This window comes from Clarias gariepinus, chromosome 16 (genome assembly GCF_024256425.1).
Source record: "Clarias gariepinus isolate MV-2021 ecotype Netherlands chromosome 16, CGAR_prim_01v2, whole genome shotgun sequence".
Lineage (NCBI taxonomy): Eukaryota > Metazoa > Chordata > Actinopteri > Siluriformes > Clariidae > Clarias > Clarias gariepinus.
The window spans coordinates 31,004,474-31,023,091 of NC_071115.1; the positions used below are offsets into that span (position 1 = coordinate 31,004,474).

Genomic DNA, 18,618 nt, shown 5'->3' on the forward strand with positions numbered 1-18,618 from the left:
TGGGACATTTCAGGGATAATTAGAGTGACCAGGATGCACCTGAGCTGAGACTGTTTCATTACACTGACCTGAAAACAAACACTGTCCATTTTAATTAAGACTAACTCAAGGGGTGTAAATACTTTTGGACCCCGGTATATAAATGTCTACGGCTTCCTACATGCAGCCGATGCAACGTGGACTATAAGGGATTGACATGATGTTTGATTTTCTTTTTGTTAGAAAGTCATTATTTTATATCTCATTACATCATAACCTCAGACAGATGGAGCTTTGTTCCAGTCAGACTAGATCACCAGCGCCCCCTGCTGATAGACACTGGTAAATGCTGTAGAAATATCATGATATTTAGACTCAAGTTACAGTAGAAGGAAAAAAATGGTTATGATGAGCTATATGAGCAAAAGTTTGTGCCCCCGACCATTAGACTAACCATGTCCTTGTACGCACTCCACTCTAATCTTCTGTGAAGGATTTCCACTAGATGTTGGAGCTTGGATGTGTGTTTGTCGAGGAGCCTCCGGTTCATCCTATTCATCCCGAAGCTGATGGATGGTTCACTGGGGTTGAGATGAGTTCAGGGCTCTGTGCAGGACGCGCAAAGTCCTTCCGCTCCAACAAACTCTTAACACTTTAAGGCGTGTGCATCAGACTTTTAGAGAAGAACCTGGTGTGGCTATGTTCGGCCATATGGTGTAGTCCAGCTGTGGTCTTATACAGTGTGTGTCCACAGTTTGGATTTCCAGCTCTAATACACTCTGTCTGAAGGCAACCTAAAACATCTTTATGGTGTGAGGCAGAACCTTTGTAGTTTCCAATTTAGTTTTTATTCATGTGTGACAAAATATGTTTTAGATATTTTTAATAATCCCAATAATGAGCTCATTAAAATTAAAACTGACGAACAGCACACAGCCATTAGTTTGGATTTCCAGCTCTAATGCACTAACTAATTTAGAATATTAAATCTAACCAACCAAAAATAACACATCACATTACAGTCACCACCGTACAAATAAATAATAATAATAAATAATGATATTAATAAACACATTTAGGACTGAATATAAAACTGACATGATGCATCAGGGTGATTCTGTATCTGGAGTGCACTTTAATCTAAAATTACAATGCAAAGTTAAATAAATAAAAAAAACAAACTAACCTTGGACATTTACAGGACTAAAAAATTAATAACACGTTTGTTCAAGATTATTCAACCTGTATTCATTCATTCATCAGTATATTTATTGTTTAATCCATTTCACTCTCGCTCGTTGCATTCCCTCAAACACAGTTTTATTAATGAGTCATAAAGTGTGCTTTACTACAGAGTTTAAATTATCTGCTTAAACAGATCCAGTGTTTAAATTCACTTTGAACTCCTCACTTCAGGACCTTGGCGGTGAGAAAGATGTCCAAGTCCAAAAATACTGTGAATATGAAAAGAAAAAACTGAGCAAACAGTGAATTTAGTGATGAGGTCGCTGAGGACTGAGACTTTTTCCCACAGTTAAGCATTATTTGCAGTCACATGACTGGGACAGGGCATGGCTGTCATTCAGGTGTGATGTCATTTCTTCTGAGCTGGTGCACCACACCAAACGAGTGTGAGAAATATTACACAGTCTCAGGTGAACCACAGAACTGGATCAGCTTTAGCACATCTGTGAGCGATGGAGAGAAAAAGAGAGAGAGAGAGAGAGAGACAGAAGGAAACACATCACCACCTGAGCTCAAGAAGGCTGAATCATGGGTTTACGCAAAACCGCAGTCTGCTTGTCGTGTTCTTAACAGATACCTTAAAGAAAAGTCTTCGGTTCAGAGTGAAACACACTCAGTTCACAGTGCTTTTCAGAATGTCAAGTAAAAAGAAATCTCATTGGTTTTATTACATAAATTTTCCATCTATTTAATTAAATATCCTGAAATCGTGCCCTTTTTCTCCTTCTCATTTTATAATTACTGCAATATGAAGTAAACCTCATCTGTCATTACAGATCCTCTAAATCCTTTCAACACTCATTTGCCAACTAAATACATGTGACCATTACAACCAGTATATTTACATTATTAAACCCATAACCTGCATGAACATTTAAATCACATCTATGATCACTTTTCAAACAGAAATGTCAAGAGATTTTATTTTACACTACAGCTGGCATCCATCATGTTTACTGGGGAAAAATAAAATCCAAACCAATCTTTTAAGTAAAATAGCCTTTTTTCATTATCATACTTGTTTCTATTAAGTACTTTGTAATGCGAAATTAAGAAATTTACATACAGCAAAAGAAGCAACATTTTATATTTTGCTTCAGAAATATCAGGAACTCTAAACAGGAAAGAAATATTCGGCCTGTTGTATTCTGTTCATGACTAATGAAATGCTTTCTAAAATAAACTTGCGCTAAGGTTTAAAGTGGTGCCATTACTTCAGATCACTTAAGCACAGGCTGCTCATTTATTCTAAAAGCTAATTAAAGCTACACCTGGTGGAGCTCCTCAGGTAAGAGACGCACTAAAAGCTGCACCATTAACAGCTCCACACCGGTGAGAGACACACACACACAGAGGGAGTGTGTTCCAAAAGAAGCATTTTAAAGTTTGAAAGTAAACTGTCTTCATAGGCGAGTTCTGTGTGCACTTAATTGTGTGGTGTTAGTATTGAATAACGCGCTACTGTCACGAGCGAGAGATCGAGGACGTTTCATTCTGCGCTCGATTGTTTACCGCACTCAGGAGGGATAACTTGAGAAGAGGAAATGAGGAGACAAATAAACAAGAACCTTTTAACTACACAGAACCATCACTCTAATGGTGTAGAGGACAAGTTCATGTTTTAACTGAAATTGAGCATTTGGAAGACGAGTGAAAGAGCAAGTGTGAGGCATTAAAAATGGATTCATACAACAAGGAGACTGAGACTCTGGGACCTGTGTTTAAGAAACGGTAAAATATGGGATCTTTAATGTTGTTAAATAAAAAATTTAAAAAAGACAACACAAACGTCAGGTCCACTGAAAATGGCCTTTTATTGGTCGATGCTTTTACATGTTTAGAAAAAGAACCCTAGGATTTTGCCTCCTGTGTGTTTTCGTCTGGCTTCTTCGTGGTCCATGATGCCAGCCGAGGTCGTCAAGACAATAAACCTGCGGAACAGAGAGAAATAAATTAGGTTCATGCTGCACCATTTTAAATTCACAAAAAAAACAAAAGCCAACCGTAAAACATTAAATTAAAATCAACAGCAACTACTGAAATCTGGTGAGAAATAAAATGAAGTTCCAGAAAGGCGAGCGAGCTGGCGCTGCTTTTAACCCTGAACTGAGTCGTTAAAAATCAAAGCAAGTGATTTTACTGGCCAATGAAAAGCACTTAAGAGAAAATGAAGAAATAAACTGCTGCAAATCAGCACCAATTGAATCAATAACCCTGAAAGTAGACGAGAGAATGAAAATGCAGCGAGACGTAATAGCAAACGCGCTCGGAATATTAAATCAGCCTCGCTGATATTCGATTAGTTTCTACTGCGGCGGTTTGTTAAAAAGGTCAGGCTGAAGAAATGCATTTACATTTAGATTTGGGACGAGTCACGAAACAGTAATAAGTGTCTGATCAGACGACCGCGTGGATACAAAAACAAAAATACATTTTAATATAGGGAAAGATGTTCAGTTGTTCTTGTCTCCAAGAAAAAAAATTACATGCACATCACGTTCCGGGTTTAATGTGAACACTCAGCTGGACACGTCCACACCCGTGTCTTTGGCATTTGAACAGTGGATTGGCCAAGAAATCTGACCCTGGAAGCTGCTTTAACTGCTTAACAAACCAACAATAAAACAGATTTAATCTTTAATCCAAGATGTCCACATGAGACCTGGATTAATTCAACAGGATGAGAAAAAAAAACTATTAGTGGGTCATCAAGCCTGGACAGGACATTACTGCACCTCTGAGACTGATTTATGCTTCTGCGTCGAGTACAATACCGTAGGTCCAGATCAACTTCCAAGATCTGCTCATGTTTCATTTATCATTGTTTTTACTACACAAGGCCGAAGGGGGGGTCGGGGGACTCTGGACACATGGCATGGAACCCCTACGCCTACTAGTGGCTTGGTGGAGAATCGCATAGTGACAGGCACACCACACACAAAATTTCCAGAGATAATGCACCATTACCCAGATATGAATTAAAGAAGCAGTTAGTAGTATTTACACAGCAATAAACATGCTGTGCTATGCCAACATCAGCAGCACACACTCTACAGGCAATTCTGGGATATTTCAGGGTGTTACAGAACACAATTATTTAGAAAACATGTCCGATGAGCCAACGGAGATCGGAACTCAGTCCAAATTGTGAAACATTTCCTCGTTCTAACATCGTGGCAGCACAAACCAGATAAGAGAAATAAAAAGTGGTCAAGCTCATGGTTGATAGTTCGCCTATGGAGTGGTTTAGAGCGTGGCGAATGATTGAGGGATTATTGATAAGTGCCTGTATACCACAGGGTAATTACAGTCTAATAAGCAGGATGTACAACACTTGAGAACTTTGCAGAAATGAAGATTAGAGCTCTTACGTTTTTTAAGTGGCTAAATGTGGTTGCTAAATTTGTCAAACTGCAACCAATAAAACATCATGTACAGTGTACTGAATGTTTAGGTAACATGAGTCGCACTTTCAAAACAAACAAATCTGACCTACATGCAGGATTACAATGTACTGAAAAAAAATGGACTGTACGTATAGTGGGCCTACTTATCACAACACTTCAGTAAAGGACCCTGAAGGCTGAGAGTCAGTGTCACTGGCTGCTCATCATCTTGGGCTGGAAAAATGTGTCTTGGCCAGGTAATAAAATAACTCGTCCCATTTTAACTACTGTAACGTGGAAATCAGATCTAGACAGATTGATCCACAATAGATAATCCGAAATGCACCTTAAAGAGCATTTCTTGACTAAACTTAATAAAACCTGCTGTGTGTTCATTGTACAGACTTCATGATACAGACACGATTAATATTAGAGAAAAAAAAAATCATAAAAAGAACAGCTGCATCTGTAGCACATCTCATCTCAATTAACAATGTCGATGTCAGCAGGTGAAACGTTTGATTTTATAAAGTACTGATTAACGTTCTCCATAGCGATTGATACCAAGTCATTTTTAGGGCACAATTGATTTGTACCGTGACCAGAAACAATTGCTCCCCCTCTCCGCAAATAGTCTGTTTCATCACTTCCCTCCATACTTGATTAAAATTGTGCATTTTTTACTCTCCGATACAACAGAGGGCAGCATGCACCTAGATTATTAAGAACACCATTAAACACTAGAGAAGAGAATGAAGTTGGCCTTTGTGCTTTGCCTAACATTCTTGAAAAATGTCCCTCACGCACCTTCCTACTGTATCAGCTATCTGTACAGGTCAGAGGATGAAAATGGAGCATGCTACGTGCATACAGATTTTAGAGAAGACAGAAGGCACAGAATCTAAACAGCGATCTACTTCCATTCTCAGGTACAATTGCCTTCCATATCTGATTCGATCTGTACCCGAGTACGCTGTATTGTTCTGGAGACCATCCTTTGAGTGGACTTGGTCACGGTTCCTGAGCATGGGACAATTGTGTTCTCACTGAATAACATGAACCAGACTTTGGGGTCAAGTGTTCAAAAATGATTCCGAGACCCTGACTAACATCCTCAGAAATATTGTGGTTATTCACACTGTGCTTTTTAAAAAGAACTCAAAATCTTAACCCAGTTCAAGTTCACAATCTGTCTCAAAACTCATGTACAGTAAAAAAAAGATAAAAAAAGGAAAAAAATAATAAACTTGCATGCAATGCGAGCAGAAAAGCATCCACACAATAGCGCGCTGCAGGAGAGCTTTGAGGCTAATTAAACACCATGCTGCATCTTACACCATCATCATGGAGGAAAAATTCCACAAATTTAAGTTCAGATATTAAACTTTTGGTTATTAGTAACTTTTCAACAAGATCTCAAGATTTTTGAGGAAGTTAAATTTGAACGACCGAGACATCGTTTCAACAGGTACACCATGTTGCCAAAAGTATTCGCTTGCCTGCCTTCAGATACACATGAACTTGTTTTAGGAGTGCGTTTATGGGAATTTTAGAACATTTTACCAGAAGTCCACCTGTCGGGTCAGACACTGATGTTAGACGTGAAGGCCTGGCTCGCACTCTCCGCTTCAATTCATCTCAAAGGTGTTCTATCGGGTTGAGGCCAAAGCTCTGTGCAGGCCAGCCAAGTTCTTTACACCAAACTCTCATCCATATCTTTATGGACCTTGCTTTGTGCACTGGTGCGCAGTCAAGTTGGAACATGAAGGGGCTGTCTCCAAACTGTTCCCACAAAGTTGGGTGCAGAAAATTGTCCAAAACGACTTATGCTTAAGCATCGAGTTCCTTTCACTGAAAATAAGGACCCGAGCTCAACTTCTGAAAAACATCCTCAGATCATGCCCAACATGACTGCGCAACAGTGTGACCTCACAAATGTGCTTCTGGAAGAAGGGTCAAGAATTCCCATATACACACTCCTAAACCCTGAGGAAAGCCTTCTTAGAAGAGTTAAAGCTATAAAGGGCAAACATCATAGTAAACCCTATGAATTAAAAATTGGATGTTACTCAAGTTTATATGAATGTGAGGTCAGGCAAGCAAATACCTTTGGCAATATAGTGTAGATGAAGCTAGTAATATGACATAAATCATGTCTGAAAGAGAAGACAAAGTTTTGTCCTTAACACACACATGCAGGTAACACACTTACCCAAACTGTCTGGATGGAAGGAGATTGTTCTGCCACTTCTCCAAATCCTTCAGCTGCACGTCAAACCTGGGGCTGATCACGCCGCACTGAACAAACAAAAATGTATTAGATACAACAAATGACAAATAAGATGCGTCTTGAAACACAACTCAAACTTTACACACACAAATGAAATTGGAGAGAACACACTCACCTTGTTCAGCCTGCCCGTGAGGTTCACAACAATTTTGCCGGCTCTGTGATCATCGATGATCTCAAATTCGCCGATGTAACCTGGATGATGAGAAAGGAGGGGAAAAAAATTATTAGCACAAAGCTATTGGTCTTATCTTCTCAAACTACGAATGCAACAGTGGTGGTGGTTCTTTCAATCCTTTAATCACTTTCTCCATGCAGACATCCAACTGCTGCACTACAGAAAAAAGTTTCTTTGAACTAAAACAAAAACTGTCACACTAAACAGTACCCATGTCCATGACAGATGCCAAAACTTTGATTACACTAAACAGATATTCTATGGATTTATTTTAGTCATTCGTCCGCTCACCGTGCTTCATCATGACGGTGAGGAAGCGCACTATGACTTTGGAGCAGGGCCTGATGAGAACCTGGCGCTTGCCACGTTTCTCCGCGTTGTTGATGCATTTAAGCGCATCGGCGAGGACGTTCATGCGCACCATGATGCCTGCAAAACACCACACACAAGTATTAGACATTTAATAAGCATTTAATGAAGCTGTGTATGCATGATTGCAAATAAAACGTGTATATACAGGCTGTACAGAAGTATCTCTGACAAATTATCACCTGAACAGAACCATGCCAACTCTTACACACATTTACACACCCTGGGTCACCACACACACCTTCTCTACAGAACGTCAGAACAATCCTGTGCACCCTTAAACACACTTTTCCCTAAATGCCCTGTTGTCCTCACTGCTTAAATCACACAACCTTCCACATACACACACACACATATATATATATATATAGATAGATAGACAGAGAGATAGTCACGTGACTATTAAGTCTTAAACACTTATGACAAATATAATCAAAAGGTCGATGATTGGCCAAACTCAATCATCCTGCTGGAGCACAACAACATTTACCGGCACTTTAATGCATCAGAAAAACATTCTAGTCACATTAAATTATAAAAGCAGACAATTTGTTTAACATTTTTCCACCTTAGGATTAGCCGTTAGTAAAAACGCCGCTTTAGCTACAAGCTAATTGAATTACCGTTAGCTCTCTGGCTAGCTAGCGACTCCTGAACCAAATAAAACACCACCACTACTAAAAAAATAAAATAAATGTATCTCCTGGCATGTTCTGAATCGCAGCCCTTTCTGTTTAAACCCTTCATTAATCACCTCAGGACATTAAACGCCTCCTCATCACCACCTGAGCGCGCTGAGAGCTCAGCTCCAACACAGAGTTATCAGGCAAAATACTCAATTATAACACCAACATCAAACACAAATAATCACAGATTCACACTCTACTGTTATTTATTTAGGAAATCCCGTGATTACCGACACAGAACAACCAGAGATGACTGTGATATTAAAGTGATTTTATGGTGAACGGATGAAGCTCCTGCCTTACCGGTCCTGCAATATGGCGGAAAGAGGGAGGGAGGAGGAGCGCGAGGCGCTTAGGAAGAACAAACTATCGCGAGATCTCGTGAAATTCGCAGAGGAAGACCAAATATCGTCCCCTGGCGGTCTGGGGGTGATTTGTACGAGAAAGAAATCAAATCAGAATTAATAATATATACTGTAGTATAACTTATTTGCTTCATGTTAAACACATACATATAAAAAAATAATTTTATTTCTACAAAAAAATTCTGTTGTTCTGCGAAGTTATCAAAATCGACCAACGATTTTTCTTTTAATTTAACATTAAAAATTCGTTATAATAATAGTTGAACAGCATGCAAATCTATAAATTAAAGTAAATAAATAAACAAACATAATATTCATGTAGTTTCGGAAAAAAATTTTGAAAAAAAAAAATGGCGTAGCTGAAAGATTCCTAGTACGCATGTGCGAAAAATAACGCGCATGCGCAGTGCGTGTCCAGCGGTGTGTGTGACGTCAGTGTGCCGCGACAGCAGCGATGTTTACGTCTCAGACCTCGTCTTTCCAAGAATCCATCGATGTGGAGGATAAAGATGCAGATTTCGACAGTGAAGAGCTGGCCGCCTATGGACAGAAAATACAGCAGATTAACTGTTACTATTCCATATATTATTACCAGAGCGCGAGGTGAGACAGTGTGTGTGTGTGTGTGTGTGTGTGTGTGTGAGTGAGTGTGTTGGTGCTTTATGACTCACCAGCTGTTAGTTCTGGAGGATCTGCTTCTGTTTTAAAGAGAACTGCTGCATTTAGTTTATTTTCTGTGGGTTAGGAACCTGTACATCAAACTGTCTGTCTGTTTCTCTGTTTATTTATTTATTTATTTATTTATCTGTCTGTCTGTCTGTCTGTCTGTCTGTAATATGATTGCCTCATGATGTCAGAAATATAAAATAACTGACGTTTGGTTTTCTTTTAGGTTGCCAGATCCTCTTCATACCACCCTGTGGATTTATACTACTATTTGTATATTAATAAAAAAGTCCTGTCCTTACCTGTTGCATGTATTCCCGCCTACGCAGGTCCGAACCCTCGGATGAGAGCGTCTCCTGGAGCCGGAAGAGAGCCGACTCCACTACGAGCCAGGAGGACTTTAGGTAGACGCTGTGTGTCGCCTCATCATCGCCTTGGCTCTCTATCACGCTGACCTCCATCTCTGATCTACATCTGTTTACTGTGTGATGTCTCGCTGTGTCTCAGCTTCTGGTTGTTCATCCGTTTTTTCTGTTCAGTTGAGTGAAAATGTTTGCAGAACCACCGAGAAGGAGAGACATTGTGTGTAGAGAGAAAGGGAATAATTAGTGGAAAAAAGTAAAACCATATCTCCTGTTTGTCTTTACAGTTTGTCTCTCCTCAGCCTCGACTGTATCCCCGGACAGGGCGTAGAAACTAATATTGTTCATATTTATGTCTATATTTTTGGAGATAAACTGTGAAAAGTGAAAAAGAGGAACATTTCCCCCCATTTTAAAGACTAAGAGGGGCACAAACATTTGCACTCGATTCTGTATCCTCATCTAACTCCTCTGTCTTCTGGCTGCACGGCATATCAGGGTCATTACCATGGATAAGGATAGGATGTTAACCTTCGGCTTCTGAGCAAGTGGGATTCGCTAGGTGTGTGTGTGAGTGTGTGTGTGTGAGATTGTGTGGGTGGGAGTGTGTGTGTGCGCGCATGCTGTGAACATGGTGTATGAGTTGAGAGATTCCGGTCTCTCTGCAGGGTCTCTTCCTGTCCCTCCGTCCCACAGACGACATCACAGCTTCTCTCTCTCGTCTCTTCATGAGTCCTTCAGTTCTGTCGGTCTTTCTTCTCATTAATAACTAAACTCCCGCCTATTATCTGTTGTAGTCTAACCCTATTGGACAGCAGCCTGCCAGTGGAGGCGGAGCCTGAGCTGCGAAGCTACATCTCGCGCAGACTGAGTAAAGGAGCCCTGCTGGGTGGCATGGGCAACATCGCTACAGTGGAGCTGAGGTAGAAAACACACACACACACACACACACACACACACACACACACACACACACACACACACAGGTGTTTATTAACTAACCTCCAGATACAAAGGTATCTAGACTGGCATAAAGGCCACGCCCCTTTCACTGATCATGAGTCTCAAGTACCTTAAACTAAATAAATGCTGTTTACCTATAGTAACCATAGCAACAAGGTAGTCTGTTTAAAAAAATAAATAATTCATTTTAAAATCAAATATAAATGAAAGATTTATACAAATGAATTGAATCACATGTGGAAATAATATTCCCGTAACCATAGCAACCAGTACAAATATACTGAGACAGCAGATTTGTAAAGCTGTCCCATGTCTAAGCTCATAAAGTGTACAGAGTCTCTGTTTTTTTGTGTTGATTCTCTGAAGCGTGTGTGTGTGTTTGTGTGTGTGTGTTTGGCAGCCTTCCTGAGCAGGCAGTGGGGTGTTACTGCTGCTTTCTGGAACAGGAGAAATCCCCAGAACAGCCCGAGGCCAACGGGAACGGCTGGGTGGTCTGTCTCCTCGGCGGCTCAGAAAAAGGACTCAACTTATATCCTTAACACACACGTGCACACGGACAGGCCGCACCCACTGATGCATTTCCCGTTAAAATCACACGCACGAGGAACTTCTTTAACTCGCTAACGTTCAGAATCGAGCTGGATAAGTACGTCCAGGGTCTCCAGAGCAGCCTGACACCTGAAGTAAGTTATACGTCTGTAATTGCGTAAAGGGAATCTGCGGGATGTCCGTGCTTTAAGACGCGTTCCTGTTTCTCCTCGTCTTAGATGCAGAACCTGGAGTCGGAGGTCCGGCCCTATCTCAGCCGCTGGTACGAGGAGTCGGTGATGCACATCCACAGGGTGGTGCAGCTGGTGCAGGCCAACATCAGCTTCCTGCTGCACGCTGTAAGGAACAAGTCATCATGAAGGGAGAGAGAGAAAAGAAGGCTGAGATTTTGGGGAGAATGCCACACTGCCTCCTTATGTGTGACTGACAAGTTCAGAGGCCACGCCTCCTTACCTGTGACTGACAAGTACAAATGCCACGCCTCCTTATCTTTGACTGACGAGTTCAGTGGTCACACTTCATTACCTGTGACTAAAAAGATCAGAGGTCACGCCTCCTTATTAGAGACTGACAAATACAGAGACCCCGCCTTCACTGGCAGTGACAGGTGCACAGGCCACGCCTACATCACTGAAACAATCAAACACTCAAGCCAGAACCTTGTAGAACCTAGTTGCAGTGTGTTGTGTGTCCACTAGAGGGCTCTAAAGTCTCCCGCTCCGAATACGGCTGAGAATCTGTACATATTTCTGTCTTTGATATAACGTCTCTCTAATGTCACTCATCTCTGCAGGCTTTGAGTCACACCCATGTTGAGGTGACAGGAGCAGATGAGAGGACCAAGACAGACGTGGCGAGGTGTGTCAGTTTACCCGAAACACACACAAACCCTGATTTAAACATTCCATTCTTCAGATTCTCTCTACTACTCACTCAGTTCTCTGTAACTGCAGATAGCAGAGTAGTGTGTGTGTGTGTATATATATATATATATATAGTTCTTCTTGTTTGCCAATGGAGGTGTTACTGGTTTTTCAGGTTCGTCAAAGCTGCGAGTCTTCAGGGTCTGGTGCAGGAGGACCCGAACACCGTGTCTCTGTGTAAAGCCATCTCTGAGGCCTCGCACTCGGACCTGCTGATCGACTGCTCGAGCGCAGAGACCACGTTCAACAACGCAGGTTACCGAAGTGGAATGATACGATCCCATCTCTCTCTCTCTCTCTCCCTCTTTCTCACACACACACACACACACACACATGCACACTTAAGCACATGGAAAAAGTGACACAGTGTTTAATGTGTAAAAAAAAGCCCATACGGTTTATAAACATCCGTCATTAAATGTGTTCAGTGACGAACCGGTTCTGTGACGAGTGGATCCAGGCGTTTGTGAACGCAGCTGAGCGCTTTAACCCGTTTCTTCTGCGCCAGATCCTGGAGAACTTCAAGCTAAAGGTGTGTGTGTGTGTGTGTGATACACTGTGTGTAGTATTTGTTATATGACGTTGTTATGTTCTGATGATTGGCACTGATTTAGTTCATTTATCATTAATTGTTCGTAATGTCGCCAGTGAAGGTCATGTGACCTCTGTATATGTTTATTAGTGTTATATAAACCGGTTGACTTATTAGGGATAGACAGTAGATAGAAAAAGCATGAAAAGCGAAACATTCATCATTTATTTAATAAAAATGTTTTTCCATCACATCACATTTAATCACTTAACCCTCACAGCTTGCACTTATTTATACATATCCAATATCAGCAGTGTAACATATGTCAATACAAGTTCTATAGAATATATAACCTAACAGAAAAGTTATTACATAAATAAATAAACATTAATAAAAATAAAAATATCTGCCCAAATCCCCTGCAGTGTGATAACATGTAATGACACTTTTCCACCACTAGGTGGATGATATCATGAGCCATTTGTTCTAGAGTTACTGGACGATGTTATTAGAGAGCACTGGACCGTTTAACCGCGATGTCTCGGCGGAGAGGTGCATTAAAATGAAGTGGTGTGTACTGGGTTGAGTTACTGGCTTGAGTTACGCCGTGCGACTCCTGCTGATCTAAAGGTCAACATGGTTGTTATGGTAACGCCGTTCAGATGTCATGTGCTTTTGTGTGTGTGTGTGTGTGCGTTTGAAAAACAGGCCATCCAGGACATGAACAACCTGAAACGCTTCATCCGTCAGGCGGAAATGAGTCACTACGCCTTGTTCCGCTGCTGCCTGTTCCTGCAGAGCTGCGGGAACGGAGACGTGCTGCTGCAGAACGCTCGAGCGGAACACAGCGGCCTTCCCGAAGCCTGCAGCATCATCCGTGTGCTGGAGGAGTTCCTCAGCGAGCAGGCTGCGATCACGGCGCAGTGACGGATCAACACATTACTACACACAAGCTCCATTTACATTCAGATTCCTTTACATTCCTCTCCGCGTGTGATCAGGAGGCGGGCTCGCGCTCGGGGATAATGCTGACGGTGCAGTGAGCGGACGTGGCCTGCAGGGGGCAGAGTGTAAATGAAATCTAATTAATTTACTGTCACATGGTCTAATCCTCAATTGTGAATCCCGCTGCTCCAGGACGAGTGTCGTGCAGTTTGGTCTGGTGTACGCGCCCGTGTCTGATTATACACGCCTCTGATCATATCATCGCTTCCTCTTAACACTAATAAAACAGAAAATCGTAAAGTGCAATCTTCCTCTCAGCATAATCACTGACCATGAGCTAATGATTCATCATGTCTGTGTTTCGACTGTTTTAATCATGAACTCTAATCATCATCATCATCATCATCATCACACAACTGACTCTGCTCCGTATAGTGAATTTAATCGCAACCACACTACTCAAGAAGTGAAATGAAATGTTGTTTTTTTTGCATTAAATTGATTTCATTGCATTGTTGTTTTTTGTTTGTTTGTTTTAATGCGACAATCTTATCTGTGTTTCAATGAACTGAAACGTGACTAAATGTGAATAAATACAGTGGTGTGAAAAACTATTTGCCCCCTTCCTGATTTCTTATTCTTTTGCCTGTTTGTCACACTTAAATGTTTCTGATCATCAAACACATTTAACTATTAGTCAAAGATAACACAAGTAAACACAAAATGCAGTTTTTAAATGATGGTTTTTATTATTTAGGGAGAAAAAAAATCCAAACTTACATGGCCCTGTGTGAAAAAGTAATTGCCCCCTGAACCTAATAACTGATTGGGCCACCCTTAGCAGCAATAACTGCAATCAAGTGTTTGCGATAACTTGCAACGAGTCTTTTACAGCGCTCTGGAGGAATTTTGGCCCACTCATCTTTGCAGAATTGTTGTAATTCAGCTTTATTTGAGGGTTTTCTAGCATGAACCGCCTTTTTAAGGTCATGCCACAACATCTCAATAGGATTCAGGTCAGGACTTTGACTGGGCCACTCCAAAGTCTTCATTTTGTTTTTCTTCAGCCATTCAGAGGTGGATTTGCTGGTGTGTTTTGGGTCATTGTCCTGCTGCAGCACCCAAGATCGCTTCAGCTTGAGTTGACGAACAGATGGCCGGACATTCTCCTTCAGGATTTTTTGGTAGACAGTAGAATTCATGGTTCCATCTATCACAGCAAGCCTTCCAGGTCCTGAAGCAGCAAAACAACCCCAGACCATCACACTACCACCACCATAGTTTACTGTTGGTATGGTGTTCTTTTTCTGAAATGCTGTGTTACTTTTACGCCAGATGTAACGGGACACGCACCTTCCAAAAAGTTCAACTTTTGTCTCGTCGGTCCACAAGGTATTTTCCCAAAAGTCTTGGCAATCATTGAGATGTTTTTTAGCAAAATTGAGACGAGCCTTGATGTTCTTTTTGCTTAAGTGGTTTGCGCCTTGGAAATCTGCCATGCAGGCCGTTTTTGCCCAGTCTCTTTCTTATGGTGGAGTCGTGAACACTGACCTTAATTGAGGCAAGTGAGGCCTGCAGTTCTTTAGATGTTGTCCTGGGGTCTTTTGTGGCCTCTCAGATGAGTTGTCTCTGCGCTCTTGGGGTAATTTTGGTCGGCTGGCCACTCCTGGGAAGGTTCACCACTGTTCCATGTTTTTGCCATTTGTGGATAATGGCTCTCACTGTGGTTCGCTGGAGTCCCAAGGCTTTGGAAATGGCTTTATAACCTTTACCAGACTGATAGATCTCAATTACTTTTGTTCTCATTTTTTTCTGAATTTCTTTGGATCTTGGCATGATGTCTAGCTTTTGAGGTGCTTTTGGTCTACTTCTCTGTGTCAGGTAGCTCCTATTTAAGTGATTTTTTGATTGAAACAGGTGTGGCAGTAATCAGGCCTGGGGGTGACTACAGAAATTGAACTCAGGTGTGATAAACCACAGTTAAGTTATTTTTTAACAAGGGGGGGCAATTACTTTTTCACACAGGGCCATGTAGATTTGGAGGTTTTTTTCTCCCTTAATAACATAATCTTCATTTAAAAACTGCATTTTGTGTTCAATTATGTTATCTTTGACTAATAGTTAACGGTTTTTGATGAGCAGAAACATTTAAGTGTGACAAACATGCAAAAGAATAAGAAATCAGGAAATAGTTTTTCACACCACTGTATATGTGAAACTATTTTATGTGAAATGATGCTTTATATATATATATATATATATATATATATATATATATATATATATATATATATATATATATTTACACACACACACAAATGTTTAAATTTAAAACAATTTATGTGAGTAGGAAACTCAACTTATTTGAAATGAATACAGGAGCACTACAGATCATCCTGAACCCTCAACCTCTTACGTTCTGAACCTGAACCATTTCCAGCTTAATTACTCGTTCATTTATCACAACAACAAAATCATAGACTTTATACCTTATTTACATTTACATTTAGGCATTTGGCAGACGTTCTTATCCAGAGCGACTTACAAAAAGTGCTTTAAAGTTTACATCACTGGATACATACTTACACTGGGTTAACTAGGTTAATAACTAAGTGCCGTTAGTCCAACACAACTGGGAAGAGGGTTTTTAATTTTTTTTCTTATAATCATCCTGTGTCTCTCTAACTAGAGCACTTACACTATTTGACCACTAAAGGACAGTGTGTGTCTCCAACACATCCATCCTCATGTTCATCATCGACCAACTGAAAAAAGAGCTGTTGGTAAATTATTATTATTATTTTTATTAGACACCAATTTGGACAGAACTTTGATTAAATTAAGTTTGAATTATTAATAGATTTCGGGGCTCTTGGTGCACCAGGACGAGCGGTGGCTCTGTGGGTGAAGCCTTGAGCGTCAGCGTGTCCTTCAAAAGGGAAGGTACTGTGTTTTGTGTAATTTTTATTTTTTTGATTAATTTTTTCGAAGTGTTATGAAAGTTTTGCAGAATCTTAATCAGCAGGAGAAGTTTGCAAAATTCAAATATACAGTTCAAAATAAATTAAATTAAAATATACAGTTCAAAAACCACCATACACAGTATGAGATGCAGTAAAATGCTTAAATTTAGAAAATTTTGTAATCTAATTACTCTGATCATGTGCTTTTCCTCTAACATTTCATAAGAAGTGATAAACATAAATCAGTAATTACAGTCTACACACATTCTGACTCGTGATCGTGATAGGGGGAACGCGTCACTTTCCAAAAACATTTCAGAGTAAGAAACTATAAATGACCCCTGAAAGTTTAGTCGTGTGGATATTAGATTGATACAGTAGTTTAGTATTTAGTATACAGTCAAACCTTGGATTCCGAGTAACGCGGTTTGCGAGTGTTCCTCAAGAAGTGCAAAGATTTTTAATAAAGTTTGACTTGGAAAACGAACAAGTCTTGGTTTACGAGTACCGCGTATCATATTTCACGCATGCGCTTTTTGTTTTGACGCCGAGTGTCACGTGATCACAACTGAGCCAACGGTTTTTCTCTCTCTTGTGCTGTGGAATTGTGGGTAATCGTCTCCCCTACTGGGTTTTAGTGCACGTCTCTTACTGTTATAATCAACGTCTGTGCATGCATGTACTGTTTACTATAACACTGTGACCACATGAGTGTGTGTGTGTAAAACATATTTTATTTTGTGTCTGTATGTGTGTGTGTGTACAGCGCACGTGTAAAGCAAAAGCAAGTCTCATTAGAGAGATTAAAGATCCATTCTGTCTTTATTCTGTCATGTCATGATTCTTTTCAAAGGTAAAGTGCAGGTTCATTTGTTTGTTTTATTTTTACTTTACAGCAGTGATTCCGTTAGTATGCGCTAATGCAAGTGTTATTAGCAATGTTCCTTGCTAATTTTTCAGATAAAACAGTATTTCCGTTAATGTGTGTGAAACTTAAAAAGAGAATAATAAGAGAAGAGGAAGGTTTATTGTGTAAGATGAAAAGAGGGACATGGAAGGGGTTGATTCCTTCTCTACTCGTACTTTAGCTTTACACACACACACACACACACACACACACACACACACACACACACACACACACAGCGGAAACGGAAACACTTATCTGTCAGGAATTATTTTTACTTTTTTTAAAGATAAAATGCAGCTTAATTTGTTTTATTTTAATTTTATATTTTTTGTGTTAATTATTTCTATGTAATAATTTTTTTGTGCTGTAGAACGATAAATTCGAGTTTTTCATTATTTCTTATGGGGAAATTTGCTTTGGTTTATGAGTGTTTTGAAATGTTTACACACAATGAAGTGTTCTTAGTTCTAATTAGAGCGATCTCTGTCCCAGAAATCAGTACTGATTAAGTTCTAGACTACTTGCATACTTCGAGTTTAGTGTCTTAGCTCAGGTGTAACTAGAACCATTTTTTTTTTCAGACTGTCTCATCTGGACTGTGTCACAAAGTCCCTCCTTAAACAAAGTTCACCATCGTAAGACAGATAGAGAGTCATTTATTCTCTGTATGACGGTTCCTCATTAAATTATTATAATATTTGAAATGAAATAGAGAAGACGTGTGATGGGCCAAACCCCGGGGGGTCAGAGGGAGCGCATACAGTATTTATAGACCTCAGCCGCCTTAATCGCCTTCTTCAGGGCTGATTTTTTGCCTGGGAAACAACATTTCAAATAAAGATAATAAACACACACACACACACACACACACGCCTGGTACTTGTCAGATCCAATCAGTTGGAAATGTGCTCGTGCTCTCAGCTCAATTTGTGCCACCACGTATCGTATCTGTGCCGGATAGACCCATACTCTGGAAGCTGAAAATGAGAAACCAAGCATGTCTGTGTGTCCATAAAGGAGTCCACTTTATTAGAAACACCTGGTCAATTATGCAATCCGCCAATCACGTTTCTGAAGTTTGATGCACGCACATTATTACTGATGGCATAGATCCATGACCTCTCCTAATAAAGTGAAAGTAGTTACAACACGTTCATTCCAGATAAATGCTGTTACTGGAGCGTTTCCCTACTGAAATCCGTCTCCCCTCGTACATAATAATGTCTTCTCTCTGCTTATCTCTGGGAGCACGAAAGCTTCGCCAGCCAAAGGCAGCAGTTCTCTAACAGTTTATCTCTGCGGATTTC

General features: G+C 40.4%; 2 protein-coding genes across 3 annotated transcripts; one reads left to right on the plus strand and one right to left on the minus strand.

Moving 5' to 3' along the window:
- Positions 1–3,019: 3,019 nt before the first annotated feature.
- On the minus strand, positions 3,020–8,526 carry rps15a (ribosomal protein S15a). Its single transcript, XM_053515319.1, has 5 exons — positions 8,437–8,526; positions 7,370–7,507; positions 7,016–7,095; positions 6,823–6,908; positions 3,020–3,155 (listed from the first exon to the last, which is right to left on the minus strand). The coding sequence occupies exons 2-5, from the start codon at positions 7,500–7,502 to the stop codon at positions 3,062–3,064; spliced, it is 393 nt and encodes a 130-aa protein (XP_053371294.1). The 5' UTR covers positions 7,503–7,507; positions 8,437–8,526; the 3' UTR covers positions 3,020–3,061.
- Positions 8,527–8,911: 385 nt separating this feature from the next.
- c16h17orf75 (chromosome 16 C17orf75 homolog) lies at positions 8,912–14,028 on the plus strand. Of its 2 annotated transcripts, XM_053514059.1 has the most exons (10): positions 8,912–9,101; positions 9,494–9,568; positions 10,324–10,449; positions 10,890–11,018; positions 11,115–11,172; positions 11,257–11,376; positions 11,832–11,896; positions 12,077–12,216; positions 12,390–12,493; positions 13,202–14,028. In XM_053514059.1, the coding sequence occupies exons 1-10, from the start codon at positions 8,953–8,955 to the stop codon at positions 13,418–13,420; spliced, it is 1,185 nt and encodes a 394-aa protein (XP_053370034.1). In that variant the 5' UTR covers positions 8,912–8,952; the 3' UTR covers positions 13,421–14,028. The 2 variants fall into 2 exon arrangements, with proteins under 2 accessions (XP_053370034.1, XP_053370035.1); XM_053514060.1 differs by lacking the exon at positions 9,494–9,568.
- The last annotated feature ends 4,590 nt before the right edge of the window (positions 14,029–18,618 follow it).